Here is a 17,403-nt window from a genome sequence, read left to right on the forward strand (position 1 = left end):
ACCATTAACGGTGCGTCAGTTTGTGCCCCACTCACACTTATGTTTGTAAAGACTACTTAAATTTCCTAAAACAACTGAGGCCTAGGCCTGGCTTAATCTAAACTCTGTCTGGGAAACTCTCAATTTATGTTAAACTTTAAAAAAGCTTTAAGAACCCAATGCAATAGTTTATTGTCTTATTTGAAAACAGCCTTTAGTTATTTTAAAAATAACCTATTTTTTTTATTTGCATATCGGTTATGCAGGTGCTAACTGTTTTCCTAAATGAAATTGAGGTCAAAAGACCACACGGTGCACACACGTGATCTAGTTAAGTTGCATAATCAGGTCAGAGACATGGTTAAATAACATCTTTAAAAAATAACTTCTTTTTATCAACATATTATGAAAGTAATATGTCAGCATTTGAGAGGTCTTGAAATAGTGGGGTTTTAAAGATCTGAAAAAAAATTTCATAGATTAAAAGTTTCAAGCTTGCTTTGAAGTAAAAATGGCAGGGGATATGAGTAATTGCTGTCAAGATGTTTTTGCTACATTTTTGTGAGTAGATCATTTTAGAAATACCCTAAAGCATCTTATCTATCTCTTTGAAAAGGGAAAGTATTTTATATCCTCAAAGTTATTAAGATATGTGGTACCACTTTACAATAAGCTTATATTTTTTACAATAAATACAATTCTGTCATTTACTCACCTCATTCTGTTACAAACCTGTAGATATTTCTTTGTTTTGCTAAACACAAAGTAAGATATTTTGTGCAATGTTACAAAACCATTTTTAAGCACCATTGACTGCCATTTTTTCTTACTAATAGAAGTCAATGGTGCTTCTGTTTCCTGTTTTAAGTAAATGATGACAGAATTTTTATTTTTATTTTTAACAAAGATGAATAAATGGTAACTACACTCACCTAAAGGATTATTAGGACCACCATACTAATACTGTGTTTGCCCCCCTTTCGCCTTCAGAACTGCCCTAATTCTACGTGGCATTGATTCAACAAGGTGCTGAAAGCATTCTTTAGAAATGTTGGCCCATATTGATAGGATAGCATTTTGCAGTTGAGATTTGTGGGATGCACATCCAGGACACGAAGCTCTCGTTCCCCCACAACCAAAAGCTGCTCTATTGGGTTGAGATCTGGTGACTGTGGGGGCCATTTTAGTACAGTGAACTCATTGTCATGTTCAAGAAACCAATTTGAAATAATTTGAGCTTTGTGACATGGTGCATTATCCTACCGGAAGTAGCCATCAGAGAATGGGTACATGGTGGTCATAAAGGGATGGACATGGTCAGAAACAATGCTCAGGTAGGCGGTGGCATTTAAACGATGCCGAATTGGCACTAAGTGGCCTAATGTGTGCCAAGAAAACATCCCATTTAGTAATAGTAATAATAAAATGTAAACTACAACTTCTTTCATATTTTTATAATTACTTATTTAAAACGTGTGGTTTTGTATTTTCCTGTGGTTTATAATGTGTCAGTTTCATACTAACTGTAATTGTGGGACTAATATCATTTCTTACTTTTTTGTTTCCAAACCTTTACAGTCAATAACAGGATGGCTCTTTCCACAATTTATGCAGAGTTTAATATGTTATTGTTTTCATTAATAACATTTTTACTAAATAAGTCCTAGTAGATTCTTTGTATTACTCTGAAACTCAAGTTTACCACAATGGGGCTTCCCCAGAAATACTTTGAATATGAAGATGGAAACTCAAAAATGATCACTCAAAGAAATCTGGGGCAAGCAGGAAGGCTCTGTTTGTGGTGATGCGATCACACGGGTTGTCTTTCATGAACGGGAACATGTGCGAACGACATGGGTAATTATTTTGTGTTATCTGTTGTCTGAATAACATAAACAGAGCTGTTTTGTATATAAAATTCATATTTAAAGATCAATAGACTCTTCTTAACTGTGCGTGGCAGCATTGCGACAGATCAAAGTCTGAATTATGTGCTATCCTTTCCAGCGCAGGTGTTTGAAAGCTTAAGCATTAGATGTGACTATTAAAGCTTTGAGTCTCGTCGAGCATGATGGTGAGCAAGAATTATGGGAATAACACAGGAGACAAACACCTTCAAAGACTGCACATCACATCTCCAATTAACATTATGGTATCTACACACTTTACAAGACAACTCTTCTTCAGAGGTCCAGCGTATTAGGAGTCCAAATTAGGTTTGCAGATGTGGAATGGTAAGGGTTTGTTTATCTTTTTTTCACAACACACCAAAAACATATGCCCTTTTCTGGATGTTTAATGTACATTTATCTTCATACATTTTAAAATCATTTAAGCAATTAGTCACTGCTGACTAAAATGTTTTAAGAAGGTTGCCTACATGTTATACCCAATTCTCAGAGTTTCAGAACATGCATAAAAACCACAAATCTAGGTCATTCTCTCTTCAAAGAGCAAAGCAAGTCTGATTAAACCAGGTCAACATAAACAATTAGGCTATAGCTAAGTTAGGTAGTTCTCACAAGAATGCTGACTATTTACACCGGGTCATGAACATCCTTATCAATTTCTGGTAACATTCAGTACATGTTGGTTCTTTTTTTGATTCTTCTACAGAAATGTATTCAAGACAAAGATATGACAACATGACATCTTTATGACAAGCATCTTGGACACGTTTGACTGTTGCGTGTGAGAGAATCTAAGAAAAAACAGATATGGAAACAAATAATGGACACACTATTTATTAACCATAGAGGCACAGGACGACAAAGGCATGATATGGATATTTTCATTGGAGTTTGCCAAGTGGTGTTCCTCCTACTTTTTAACCTCAACCTCTGTGGTGAGTACCTATTTAATTCTGCTGTGTTTAGTAAACTGTAAAAAAGTTAAAACAACTTGGTCAATACTGTTTTAAGTTTTGACTTGTGAGAAGTTGACATAACTTCATTTGTTAAGTTAAAGTAACATATATAAGTAAAATATATGTTGATTGAAAAAAATGGTGCATTTTTATTTTAAATAAAGTTATACGAGTTGTGTTCTATTAACTATGATTGTATTTTTAATATCTGTTACCGGATGCCGATTACTTTCTTTCATTACATTTGTTCATTTCTGTTGTTTCATCGACGCTCTCTGCTTAGGCTGCTATAGAGTCGTTTGTGCTGGAAGGTTGATAGTAGAGTCGGACATCATCCACATGGGCACAAGCTTGACTGTACACTGCCAATCAAGCACCGAACGCTGTGGCAGACAATTTGCCATAGATATCGATGGACAGACAGTTTTTGAAATATCTAATTGCTCTGTTATAACAACTAAGATAATTGTCAATCAGCCCAATCCCAGGGTCCTCTGCAAGGTGAAGGAGAATAATAATTGGCACCTAGTTTGCAGACAAAATCTCAAGGCTGGCTGTAAGTTCACTTATTCATCCAGATTCATGCATGCTATTTCACAAGACTGGTACAAAAGCTGTCTCTTGAACAGTACTCTTTAAAAACGTCCTACCATTTAGGTACCAATATGTAGCTTACAGGTACTTATATGCACCCTTTAGGTACAAGGGTGTACTTTTTGAAAGGGTATCGCCCAATTGACAGCTTTTGTACTTTAGTATTTTTTTACTGAATAAAAGCGGTTTATTGTAATGAATAAAATGAATTTTTCTTTTTAGATCCACCATCAAAACCAACAAAATTTGCCTGTATCACACATCGACATTCAGAGTATGTGAACTGCTCTATGGGAGTCTTAACTGAAACACATTTATTGACAAACTACACAGTACAATTTAAGCAGTAAGTATGCAATTCATTCAGATTTGGTTTTGTGAATTTCAAAAGAAATATATATATGTTTTTGCTTTTCTTCCATGTACAGTGAAAGGACATCTCAGTCCCTCCTGTATGAAATGAAAAATGGTCACGTTTCTATTCCACGATCTGTGTTTAATGAGACCATGACGTACCAAGTTCATGTTAAGGGTCGTAATGCATTAGGAGAGGCCAACTCTACTTTTACCTTCTCAGTTTTGGATAGCGGTAAGAGATTTACTCATTCCTGAAGCCTTTTGACATGTGTATTCTCACAAACATTCTCGTTTTGATTACATGATCTCATTTTTAGTCTTCAGTCTGAATTTTATGTCATTTTATGGCGTTGAAAATATTGTTCTTGTTTAGTGATTCCAAGCACTCCAGAGATAACAAAGGTTGAGTTTAAAAACCACTCCTTTATAATACACTGGAAGAGCGATGATGACCCTTCAGCGAAACCAGACCTAAGGTTCAGAAGCATACACAATAATCAGGACTGGGTAAGTAAAAAAAGACAGGAATATAACACTTAAAAATATGTCTTTGGTACCTTTTAGCTGACTCAATGGGTTTTGCCGTTGTAACTGATCAGGGTCTGGGATCAGTGATAGAGCTTCAAGCTGGACTTATACAAATGCAGGAAAGCTTGGTGCCGTTTATTCCCTATCAGCTTGAGCTAAGAGTGTGTGTCACTTCAGCAAACTGCAGTATGTGGAGTCGCACCTTCAATATAACCATCCCTGGAAAAGGTAATATAAGATTTTTACATTTATTTTAATAAATCAAATGAATATGAGAATAAAATACATTAGACGTCAATTTGAAATGCTATTTTATAAATGTAATTTTTGAATTTCTTCATAGATAAATTCAAGTGTTGTATACATTTTCATATAAAAAGGTACAAAAATGTTTCAAAACTTTGGTACCCTTAAAGGTTCATATTTTTACTTTTATGGGTAGCCTATACCAGTAGTTCTCAAACTTTTTCAGCGTGCGGCCCCCTTTGTGTACGGTGCATTCCTTCGCGGCCCCCCCCAAAGAAAATTTATGACAAAAACAGTTCTAAAACTTCACGTTTTAATTAAACAAAACATTAAATTATACAAAGTAGTGCTGCCTTATTTTTTAGGTTTAATGTCACAGAAATTAAATTAATGTATTTTATAAAATGTCATAAAACTGGGGCCCCCCTGTGGGCCCCGGACCCCAGTTTGAGAACCACTGGCCCTATACAACACATTGAAATGTTGTTCCTTTTGGGGTATACCTGTAAACGGAAAGCTTAGGGTACCACCCCAGTGACAGACAATGTAGTTTTGTACCTTTTTTCAGTGCATATCAATGTGTATTACATATTATTTGTACAGTTTGTGACAATATTTTATATTCAATACCAGCACCCTCATCCAAACTTGATGTGTGGAGAGTAATTACGAAGAACACCATGGACCAGCTTCAGGATGTTACTGTGTTTTGGAAGGTAATAGCATTATTTGATCAAAATTATTAAACAAAGTTACTGGGTTCAATGCAAATACTGTACATATTAATACAATTTATTAATAGTAAAAATTATTAATATTATACAATTAACAATAATAATTAATTAAATAATACAATAATAATAATTAAACATTCATTATTAATACAATTAAGAGTAAAAAATTAAACTATTAATAATAATAATAATTAAACATTATTAGCTTTTACATTATGTTTATGGTTACAATGGGCGTTAAAATGCTTCTGGAAACTTCAGAAGAAGTAATTTGGCACTTCACAAGAGCACAAATGACACCTGCTTCCAGTGCTGGCTCTGAAAAAATATATAGTAGAGAATAAAGTATTGTATCATATCATGTGAGTGTCGTACACATAATGCAGATCATAAAATTTATACTGTACCACAACACTTCTTGTACAGCACTTAGTCTTATACTGACATCTATTGGCGGATTTGCAGAATAACAGGTTACGGAAATATAGTGAAAAGCTTAGCTGGTTAAGTTTGCCCCTGTGAGCTAACCTGCCTCATTTCATGTACAATGATATGGCTTTATTTGTAGGTAAATTATATAAATCTCTTATTTACAACATATTTCTAATATGGGTCAGTGACAATAACGGTTTAGCCATAAAAAATTAAATTTGCACCATTTTAATGAAAGTTCAGACAGAATGGACCTGAAAATGTCAAATGGTGTAACCGCCAATTGTGCCAAAGAATGAGAAATGTTAAATATTTTAACCACCTTGATGGCATGTAAGCGTAATCATAAAAAATATATTTTTAAAATATCATTTTATTAGTTATTTCTAAATGTAAATTTTTATGCGTTTTTGTAATATTTGTCCTGACATATCCTGAAAACAGGTCTGTTTTCTAAATAATCTTTGACAAATGATGTAAAAATGTATGTAAAAAATCATACACTAAACTAGGTGATTATATTTTATTCCACATTTTTTATGAATATATTTATACTTTAATTAAAAAAAAATCTAGTTACAACAATTGACACTGTTACGGGGGTTAAAAATATTGTTGGTCATGGGCCGTAACAGACACAGACTGGTTACACCACATTGACATTTTTGAAACTATCCCCCAAATATTCTTTCAAAATGAATTAAAACCCGACATTTTAGACCTGGTCCTCAAAAAAGAGAATTTATGCAAGTAATCTGCAAATTTGTTAAGAATTTTAACCCTTTTACATTTAATTTATCCATACAGACACAAAATAATAACATCATGTCATTGATCCATATACTTGATATAAATATGATATAATCTTTTTAAAGAGATTCAACTTAAGTTCATCAGTGATGATGTGGACAGGCCTGATCTGCATGATTTGACTTGCTGCTTAGACCATTAGTGACTATTTGTCTCTCTTTAATCTTCCAGCCCTATACACCAGACAATAACAGCGGAGGTTTGTTACAATACAAGTTATCTTATAAAGAAAAACGCAGAGTCCATGAATTGAACTGCTCAGCTCACGTCACTCATTACACACTTCGGCTTTCTCTGAAAGTAACAGAGATTAACGTCAGTGCTGTTACATCCTCTGGCTCCTCCCCCTCAGCACCTGTCAACTTGTTATATACAGGTGAGAACCTGCTTGTTTAAATCAAGCATTGATCAATTTTCTTAAATTAGGTTCATATGATTCTTGAATTTGACACATATTGAAATACAAAGAAAGATTTTTGCAGATAGCAAAATTAAAGGGATACACTGTTAAAACGCAAAAACAAATTTGCTCATATTTTTAAAGGGACACTCTTTTTTTGAAAATATGCTCATTTTCCAACTCCCCTAGAGTTAAACATTTGATTCTTACAGTTTTGGAATCCATTGAGGTGATCTCCAGGTCTGGCGCTAGCACTTTTAGCATATAGCATAATCTATTGAATCTGATTAGACCATTAGCATGGCGCTCAAAAATAATCAGAGTTTCAATATTTTTCCTAAAACTTGACTCTTCTGTAGTTACATCGTGTACTAAGACCGACAGAAAATTAAAAGTTGCGAGTTTCTAGGCAGATATGGCTAGAAACTATACTCTCTTTCTGGTGTAACAATCAAGGACTTTGCTGTTGTAACATGGCTGCAGGAGGCGCAACTTACTTCCAAGTTGATTATACTTAAATATTTGAGTGAGAAACTTTGAGTAGTTCATCCAAAAATAAATATTATGTCAAGATTTATTAACTCTCATGTCAAACAAAATGTGACTCATTTTTTGTGGAGCTCAAAAGAAGATATTTATGTCTTAGTAGTTGTGTGTCCATTCAAGTTAATGGGTGCCTGTGTTTGGTCACCGCTGTTCTACTTAAATATTTTCTTTATGTGTTCTGCACAAAAAAAGTTATACAGGTTTAAAAATGAGTTATCCCTTTAAATAATCTCCATCTGTGAAAGTGTTATTTATATATTTTTGTATGTGCATCACAGGTAAACCGGCCCCCATCATAACACATTTATCTCCAGCACCAGGGGGCGCTGTGCGTTTAGGTTGGGACTTATCTCATTACAGAGAGGGTTTGGAAAGAATTATGGGTATTGTAATCCAGTGGCAACAGAGCCCAATGGCTTTACAATGGAAGAGATTAGGCAAAGACTACAATAATACATTCCTGGAAGGTGAGGAGTATTTTAAATATATTTGGAGATGTGCAGATCTTTGTAATACTGGATAAAGTTATATGCTGATTTGATTTTAAAGTACTTCAACTAATCTGAAACTATACTTTCAGGTATGCAAGATGGTGTCTTGTATAACATTTCATTATATATTGAAGAAACCAGTGGAATTTCATACCCTGCATTTCGTCAAGTTTATTCAAAAGAAAAGAGTAAGTTACAACTGCTGTACATCTGTAACTTTAAGGCTTTCAGTCAAAAATCAAATCTGAGTTTTTTCAAAAAATCGTTTTGCATGTTAGTTTCAGACTTAAAGGGGACATTTCACAAGACTTTTTTAAGATGTCAAATAAATCTTTGGTGTCCCCAGAGTACATATGTGAGGTTTTAGCTCAAAATCTCATATAGAAAATTAATTCTAGCCAGTTAAAATTGTCATTTTGTAGGTGTGTGCAAAAATGTGCAGTTGTGCAAAAATGTGAGCTGATCTCTGCACTAAATGGCAGTGGCGTGGTTGGATTGTGCAGATAAAGGGGCGGTATTATCCCCTACTGACATCACCGGGGGAGCCAAATTTTAATGACCTATTTTTTCACATGCTTGTGGAGAATGGTTTACCAAAACTAAGTTACTGTGTTGATCTTATTCACATTTTCTAGATTGATAAAAGCACTGTGGACCCAATTATAGCACTTATAAAGTCAAATTGGTATTACCCCTTTTAAGTGCTATAACTGGGTCCACAGCACTTCTATCAACCTAAAAAAATGTAAAAATGAACAACCCAGTAACTTAGTTTTGGTAAACCATTCTTTGCATCATGTGAAAAAAATAGCTGATTGAAATTTGGCTCCCCTTGTGATGTCAGAGGGGGATAATAACAACCTTTAATCTGTACTATCCAACCACGGCACTGCCATTTAGTGCAAAGATCAGTTGATTTGCATTCTAAAGAGCACATTTTTGCTCACACCTACTAAGTGGCAATTTTAACATGCTATAATAAATTATGTATATGATATTTTGAGCTAAAACTTCACATACGTACTCTGGGGACACCAAAGATTTATTAGAATATATACATTAAAATATCTTCGAATTTTGACCCCCAAACTTTGTTATATCTGCTGGGTAAAAATGAAAGGAAAAAGAAAGCATGATCCAAAAATGAATAGAGATTGTGACCAAAAGATTGAACAGTGTTTTCAGTCAGTACATTTCTTTATGCATGTCAATACACTTGTCAACCTTTGTGTAGACAGCCACAAGGAGTTTTGCAAAAGATTGTTTAATATTAAATTGCTGTTATGGTAAAAATAAGTCAGTTTATTATTTTATGAAACTAATACAAAACTTGTCATGTTAGCTAATGTGTTATTTCTTTTCTTGGTCAGTGATTAAAGTCAATCTCGAATGATTTCCTTATTTTCAGAGCCATTAGGAGGTCCAGATGTATCAATCAATCCTATAGGAGACAAGCACATCCTCATCGAATGGAAAGAGTTAGATCAAGAGAAACAGCGAGGATTTATCACACACTACACCATTTACTTTCAAAGACACAAAAACAAGATGCTCCTTCAGAACAGTGAGTAGTACAGTTATTTGTCTGTTGTTGTGAGCTTCGTGGTTTGTCTGGTTATGAGACTGGAGTAAAAGTGTGATACTATACATATCTTTTACATACATACATATTATTTAGCATTTAGGTATATACATTTTTTTTTTTCATTTACTTATTTCAGTTTGTTATCTCAATGCTGTAAAAATGTACATTGCACAAATTTCGTTTAGTTCTGTTTGTTCGACACTACAGTACAGTTGCCTTTAAACTGACCCCACAAGCGACCCAGTGCACCTTTATACTTTAAGCAAATGGAAATACTACCTGTCTACGGTTTGAGACTCATCACTGTCACGCCCACAGTTTGATGGCAGGGTTTTCCACCATTTACTGAAAATGTTCACATCCTCTTCCAGTAACCTCACTCCTCTACACTTGCATTACTTGTCTGCATATGATGAAGAGCGAGTTTTATGAGTTTGCAATGTATAACTGTTCATGTAAATTAGCTGGTTAAATTTGGATTGATAGTTCTAGATAATTTCGCTATTAAATCATGTTGCAGCAGTGCATGATTTAAAGTCTCTATAATCTATAGTTGCATCTGCTTAAGGTCAAAGTAACCATGTAGGGAAGTTTAGCGTTGACGGTTAAACTAAAACTAACATCCACTTTAACTTTATTTATAGCAGGGTTTGGTTGACGTTGTTATTTATAATATAGAACTCGAGATATTATTTACTATTCCAAAAGTAAACGGATGCGTGGTGGAAAATATACATCATTCTTAAAGGGACGGGCCCTCATATCACATTGAAGTGAAACTGAAAACTGTTCATTGATGGGCCCCACTTTCTTAGGGCTACGGCAGATGAGAGTAACTTTCAATTTCTAAATTTACAAAATACTTGTGGTGGCTCAAAACTATTAGAAAGTACAATGCGGTTTATAAATGAGTGGGTGTGTGTGTGCCCCGCATAGTCTTGTGTGGTACTGTACTTGCATATTATTGACTTGATATTGTATTTTATTGTCTGAATGGTTTCATAAAAGCGTTAGCTATAAGAGGCAGTCAATTTTCAAGTGAATTAATGTTCCCTGTCGTCTTCTGTGTTGTTTAAATGCTTTATTAGTGCTGCAGCTAAGACTGGCTCAACTAAGACCGAGCAGCTATTCTTAACATGCGGCTTGAGGCACGACAGGAAGTAGAGGCAGCAGCGGAAGACATGTGGCTATGCGCAAAGTGTTTGTGTCTTTTCCAGTGTAAAGCTACTTCAACCGAGCTTTAAAACAGACACTAGAACTTGTAACTTGGTCAGAAAGTTTCCAAAAAATAGTCTGTTTACATCTCGTGGTGTAAACGTCGAAAAATGCAGAACAGGCGAAAAAAGAACAACAGTTTTGTAAAAGTGTTAAATATTCCCACCCAACTAAACGGTTGCATGTTTAGTGTTAGGGTTGGTTTGACTATGTGTTATGTAACAGAAAAACGTACTTTAAATACCGTCAGCCTTTAAATATATTAAGACTTACAGCTAGAAGGTTTATATCTAAACCTAATTTTTTTATATATATAGCAATATCAATAAAAGTAACCTTTATATTTCTTAATACCGTTATTGTAAGATCTTTGACCCGTATCCCTGAAGCCGTCTTCACTACTAGTATTATTCACATCAAGATGTGAAAGTATGATTCAAAGAGAAACTGACAGTCTGCTAACTGGCAACCAGCTAAAGTAAACCAAACAGAGTGTGTAGGAAGCATATCTTAATGTTGTCTTAATAAATAAAGAAATTAACAAAGTTTTATCCATGCAATCTACAGTACAGTGCACTTAGTATAAATGTTGTGTATGAGTTTGTATATTCCCTGCTGTCAAATAAACAGTGGCGGCCGGTGACCTCTCTTCCGAGGGGCGCAAATTCAAAATATGTCTTTGGATTGTCGTGTGTGTGGCTCGTCATGTCAAAATGTGTGTTCGGTGCATCATGTGATCCTGTGCGCATCATGTGTCGTGTCAAGATGCGTCCCTGTTGCACGTGTCGAAAGGGTTTATGATAAAAGAGACGCTAACGTTCACAAAATACTCGCAAGACAATAACTTAACACCAAACTCTGATTACACATGAGATTAAATGAGTATTTGACAAACGCAAACCCCTTTGAAGCGCCTGCAGCAGGCACGTATTTTGACATGACACGTGATGCACATAAGTTTACATGACGCGCTGAACGCATATTTTGGCATGACGAGCCACACACATGATGGGCTAAATGAGTGTTTTGTTGAGCTTCGCATCGTGCGGCCTTGAGAAGGTGCGAAAATGATGAAATCGCATTGTTTCGGCTCTGCAAATAAACAATTTCAACTTGTTTTTATAAGTTATGTCAACTAGGTCAAAACTTAAAATAGTGGGTTGAATTGATTTGCAAAACCAAGTTGTTTTAACCTCATGCTTCCTTTTTTTACAGTGTGGTAATAAAACAATGATTTTGGCATTGCTACCCCCTTGCACTACATGAAATATTGGCATTTCTGTATGTGTATGTTTCATCTCATTACGTTGTGTTTCTACTTGCAGCAACGCTGCCTTCAGCATTTCCTAGATCTTTGAGTTGGAAGTTGCAGGATCCGCTGGAAAGTTTTGATGTCCTGGTCTCTGCGTGGAACTCTGCGGGTGAAGGACCCAAAGGAAAAGCCTCCACCTGCTATATTCACAGGAGCTTGACATGTGGAAAGATGTTTGAAAGAAATAAGGATACAGGTACATGAAGGTCATTTGCGACAAAACAGTGCAGGATCACCTGTTTAAAACATTGAAGTCAAATCCGAATACCTCAGCCACATTGCAATGGAAAAGGTTTAAAGCATTTGATAGAAAACACAGTTGTAACAGCGTAACAGATAAAATTCATTATTAGTGAATTATCATTACAGTGGCATGTTATCCACTTATCAGTATATACATGAGGGTCAAGAAGTGCACACTTAAGGGGATCGCACACAGGAAGCATAGAGTATAGACTGTCAGAAGTTGCTCAAATCCCTGTTTTGCCACAGAGCATCACTCACATAGTTTAACATTAAATAATATTTCATAATATAATCATATTTGTCTGAAATCATTAACAATTAAAGGTGCTCTAAGCGAATAACATTTTTTTGTTACATACAGCAAACATCTCCTCACTATCTGCTTGCTGCCTGTCCGCTGATCACTGTAAAAAAACGTGATCTCTGTAGACAGCCTAGGTTCCACAAACTGCAATAAAAACAAAGTGGCCAAACCTACCACCATAAACGATAACAAAGTGTTCCAGCCAATAAACGACAAGAAGGATTTGGGGGTGTGGGTCGGGCGCGTTCATGAAAGCACGGAAGGGAGGAGGAGGGGGAGGAGTTAGCTACGCTCCGTTTGTTTGAAAACAGTTCAAACATCAACAAAAAGTAATGTCACACGGATTCGCTTAAAGCGCCTTTAACATTTGCTGCTAACGTATATTTTGCATTTTGAAGTAGATGCTATCTGACGAAGCTCGCGCTATTTAATGTTCACTTCCGGTTTACGATACCTCCGAGTTGTCCTAGACGCGGCGCGGCGCTGAGCTGCGCGGCCGGTGTGCGACCACCTTTAGTCAGCACAATATAGCGTTTTATATCAACTAACTTATTTTTGCCCCAATTGTGTATTGTTAGTTCTGTCTTTTGCCACTCAGTGGGCGTAACTGCAGTCACTTTCGCAGAAGGTGACGTCATGTGCATCCTCTTTATTGAAAGTAACCAAGGGGACTATTTTCATGCACTGCATCATTGCGCCTGCTGCAGCCATGGTACAGCAGCAAAGTCCTTGATTATTATTACGCCGGAATGAGTTCCTAGCCATATTGGTCTAGAAAATCGCAACTTTTAATTTTCCGTCAGTCTTAGTACCTACACGATGTAACTACAGAAGAGTCAAGTTTTAAATAAGATAGGAAAAATATCAAAACTCTTTGATCCTTCTTGAGCCTGATGCTAATGGTCAAATCGGATTCAATGGATTATGCTAAGCTATGCTAAAAGTGATACCGCCAGACCTGGAGATCGGCTGAATGGATTCCAAAATGGTAAAAATCAAATGTTTAACTGTAGAGGAGCTGGAAAATGAGCCTATTTTCAAAAACCGTGGAATGTCCCTTTAAACCACTTCAAGAAGTGTGTCTCCCAAACTCAAAAACTGTATATGAATTTCATGCATTTAAAATATACCAAAATACCAATTTTTGTGTTTCTCAACATTACAGATAAAATGATAGCTGGATTTTGTTTGGTGGCTGCCGTTCCTATGGTGATCCTTGCAAACCTGATGTACCTAAAGTGTGTACGGCAAAGGTGATGTGCTAAATGAGGGGTTATGGTTTTACTCAGCATCTAAACTACTGTATGCGCAGTTTCACAAAGTGGTTAATGTCTGTAGTCTTTCATAATGTAACAGTCATAATCATTCAGATCATGCATTCTGTGTTTTCAAAACAACACATACTGATTTATAGATGATAAAAAGCAATTACTATAACCTACACATAATATTTTAAGCTGTTTATAATGGCGCAGACATTTTGTTTGTTTTTAACTGGTTATCTTGTGTGTTAAATTCTCTTTTTACAGAATGATGAAGATGTGTATGTCAATGGGAGTCTCATGGCTTTTTGAAAATTTACCCAAATTTGATAATAGCAATGCTATAAAACTACTTAAGGTAACAATATGCTTAAAGAGTCATTTCACACAGCTTCACTTTTCTAACATTTGTTATTTCCTCATATTAATTCCTCTTTTTGAACACTAAATTTCTCACAGACTTAAAATAGTTTCATATAGACAGACAGCAAATGACTTTGGGCCAGATCTGCATTACTTTGGCTGCTGAGTCTGGTGCGGATCCGGCCCAGAGTCGTCTACAGTCTGGGAAATGGGTTAAAATGTTGCAATCTAGATTTGCTCACACTTATTTGTGTAAATAATGTCATTTTCATCAGATACGTGTTTCCATCATGTATGCCATTTTATTTGTTTTAGGATGAGAGTTACAGTGCATGGGAACCTCTTCCTTGGGACAATGATCCTCCCTTAACTCCTGTTGAAGAAGTTAATCCATCCTGGGAGAGGCAAGATTCTTACCCAACTGTGCTTCATGAAGATGTCCCGGAAACACCTGTGGAGAGGCAAAGTTGTATAGAATGTCCCTATAAGCCACAGAGAACAGAAGACGTCTATGAGACAACAGAAGAAGAGGTAAAGGAGGACGACGAGGACCAGTTTTCCTTGCTGATGTCTCCATCACCCGTGCCTTATGATTTCAGTTGGGATTTAACCAGCATTCCTGTGATAAATAGCCGTCTCAATAGCTTCTTAACTATGGATGGAGGTCTCGGATCCTTAAGCGTTCTTGGAAGCTTCCTTTCAACCCCTCACCCACACCCAGCCTCACATAACGATGAAGGAATGGAGAATGATGGGAAGAATGTGGAAGCAGATGAGTTAGGACAGAGTTCTTTCATAAGCCAAACTGTACACAGTGAAATGGAGAGCTGTCTGATTAATTCCAGTCCATACTCCCCACAAGGGATTTGTTTTAGGTTTTTAACGCCGGAAGATGTTTAGGAGCTCTTTGTAAAGGATTGCTTTGCATATGTCCTGTCATCAGCAAACATGCATTTGTCTAAGCATCGATAATCCTGACATAGCAACAATGCAAAATGCTTGCCTTTTCAGTGGAAATGGGGCAAGTACCTTTGAAAACAAACACAGGCACTTGCAGTGAAACAAACTATGAGATTTTTTTTGTGCTGTTAAAGGAAATATCAGCACTTTTGCAATGCCTGGGATGGGAGGACAGGAACTAACTGTTGTTTTGTACAATGATATTTTAATTCTGTGTGTGCTGAAAGAAACAGCATAGGATAATGAATTGTAGTTTAAGCATTTTAAACTAAATAACCTTGAAAACCTAAAAAACTTGAAGAATGTTTTAGGACTTGCACAAAGTGACCAAAGAGGCTTGCACCATGATATACGTCAAGCATTATTTTTTGATGATTTTATAGCAACAAGTCTCTATGGTGCATATTGCTTCTTTCAGAATAAATGGTACAAAAGTTCTCACTGGGATGGTACCTTTTTAAAAGGTCCTATTATGTACTTTTGAGCAACAGATAGGTACCTTGGGGTAACAGTATAGGCAGTGGTTACCAACTCCCAAAATATTTCCACATATAAAACACTTGATTTAATTTATCAGCTTGTTAGTGTGTTAAAGGTACAGTGTGTAGATTTTAGTGGCATCTAGTGGTGAGGTTGCATATTGAACCCTCTCTTTCGAAGCACATAGAGAAGCTACGGTAGCCGACACAGGACAAACATGTCATCGTCTTAGACTTTGGCTCATCGTAGTGACAAATGCCCTCTGTAGAGCAGTTTGTCTGTTTAGGGCTACTGTAGAAAAATGATGCCGCAAAATGGCGGCTTCCATGTACGGGGACCCGTGGTGTATGTAGATAAAAACGGCTCATTTTAAGGTAATAAAAACAATGTTAATTTTATAAGGTCTTTATACATCACTGAAAACATAGTTATCTATATTATATTGCATTGCTGTCAAAAAATCATTCTAAAATTTTCAGACTGCACCTTTAATAAAGGAAACATTTCAAACATTCTGGAAGGAGCTTGATGAGTGGAATCAGGTTTTTCATAATGAGACATCCAAAACATTCTGGGATTGGGGCCTAAAGACTTGGGAGGTCGGAATGTGAACCATTGCTCTAAGGTACAGAAGTGTACTTTTTAAAGATGTACCACCCCAGTGACAACTTTTGTACTTTCTTGTACTTTCTTTATTCTGAGAGTGTATTAAAGATTTAATCAATCTGTACTTTTGGCTCTGTTTGCTGTATATGTGTTCATGCTGAAATGTGTATTAAAGGTGACATTTCACAAGACTTTTTTAAGATGGAAAATAAATTGTTGGTGTCCCCAGAGTATATTATGTGAAGTTTTAACTTAGAAGACTATATAGATAATTATTATAACATGTTAAAATTGCCACTTTGTAGGTGTGAGCAAAAATGTGCTGTTTTTGGGTGTGTCCTTTAAAATGCAAATGAGATGATAAAATGCAAACAATGATCGCCATAATGCTGGTTTGTTGAAATTGAAACTCAATTTCTCTCTCTCTCTGGGGCTGTTTACACTTGGTATTAAGATGTGTTTTCTTAAATCTGATCACAAGTGGACGAGAGAGACACATCACGTTTACACCTGGTATTTAAATCCGTCTCTTTTGTCCACTTTCGACCGCTTCTGTCCTGAATACTGTGAGGGGGCGGTCTACGAGACGGTGGGCGAGTCTCTCCGCTGTCATTCAAACGCGAGCGGGAGTAATGATGAGTTTATATGGATGCGAACTAATATTATGTCAGAGTCCGCTGCTTGTTTAGCAAGTATACATGCTGCACAGTGTTTTGTACATGTATACAGCTTTCTCTGAATTTTCAGCGCAATTGATGAAATAGGATTGCGCAATTTTCACACGCTTGCAAAATGAAACTGCGGAGATCAGCCGCTTTGTTTTTATCAATGAAAGGCTAAAAATAGCGTTTTCGCTGTGTGTTCGCGCCAGAAGTCAGAAAAGACGTAAAACATTGTGTTTAGTATCTCAGATAAGATAAATGGGTGGAGAGAAGGCGGTCGCGTGTGGCTGTTCGAACACATTCAACCACATGTGCGTTTACACAAGCAAAAGCAATTTGATTGAAAGGGGTTTCGACTACCTCTGGATGTGGTTGAAAGTGGTCGAAAGTGGACGCGTTCAAAACGTTTTGAACACCGTTTACAC

General features: G+C 36.2%; 1 protein-coding gene across 1 annotated transcript; it reads left to right on the plus strand.

Moving 5' to 3' along the window:
* The first annotated feature begins 1,394 nt into the window (after positions 1-1,394).
* il23r (interleukin 23 receptor) lies at positions 1,395-16,507 on the plus strand. Its single transcript, XM_055214242.2, has 17 exons — positions 1,395-1,836; positions 1,987-2,213; positions 2,596-2,824; positions 3,129-3,401; positions 3,662-3,785; positions 3,868-4,028; positions 4,170-4,303; positions 4,396-4,552; positions 5,204-5,286; positions 6,718-6,922; positions 7,771-7,959; positions 8,073-8,171; positions 9,392-9,547; positions 12,109-12,291; positions 13,811-13,898; positions 14,175-14,265; positions 14,586-16,507. The coding sequence occupies exons 3-17, from the start codon at positions 2,710-2,712 to the stop codon at positions 15,168-15,170; spliced, it is 2,643 nt and encodes an 880-aa protein (XP_055070217.2). The 5' UTR covers positions 1,395-1,836; positions 1,987-2,213; positions 2,596-2,709; the 3' UTR covers positions 15,171-16,507.
* Positions 16,508-17,403: the final 896 nt, after the last annotated feature.

This window comes from Misgurnus anguillicaudatus, chromosome 8, assembly GCF_027580225.2.
Source record: "Misgurnus anguillicaudatus chromosome 8, ASM2758022v2, whole genome shotgun sequence".
Taxonomy (NCBI): Eukaryota; Metazoa; Chordata; class Actinopteri; order Cypriniformes; family Cobitidae; genus Misgurnus; species Misgurnus anguillicaudatus.

Bases quoted from the DNA above. Each gene is read 5' to 3' on its own strand.
- il23r (XM_055214242.2), top strand. From the start codon at position 2,710: ATGGACACACTATTTATTAACCATAGAGGCACAGGACGACAAAGGCAT. The intron at 6,923-7,770 runs GTGAGAACCTGC...TGTGCATCACAG, and splicing joins TGTCAACTTGTTATATACAG to GTAAACCGGCCCCCATCATA. The intron at 14,266-14,585 runs GTAACAATATGC...TATTTGTTTTAG, and splicing joins ATGCTATAAAACTACTTAAG to GATGAGAGTTACAGTGCATG.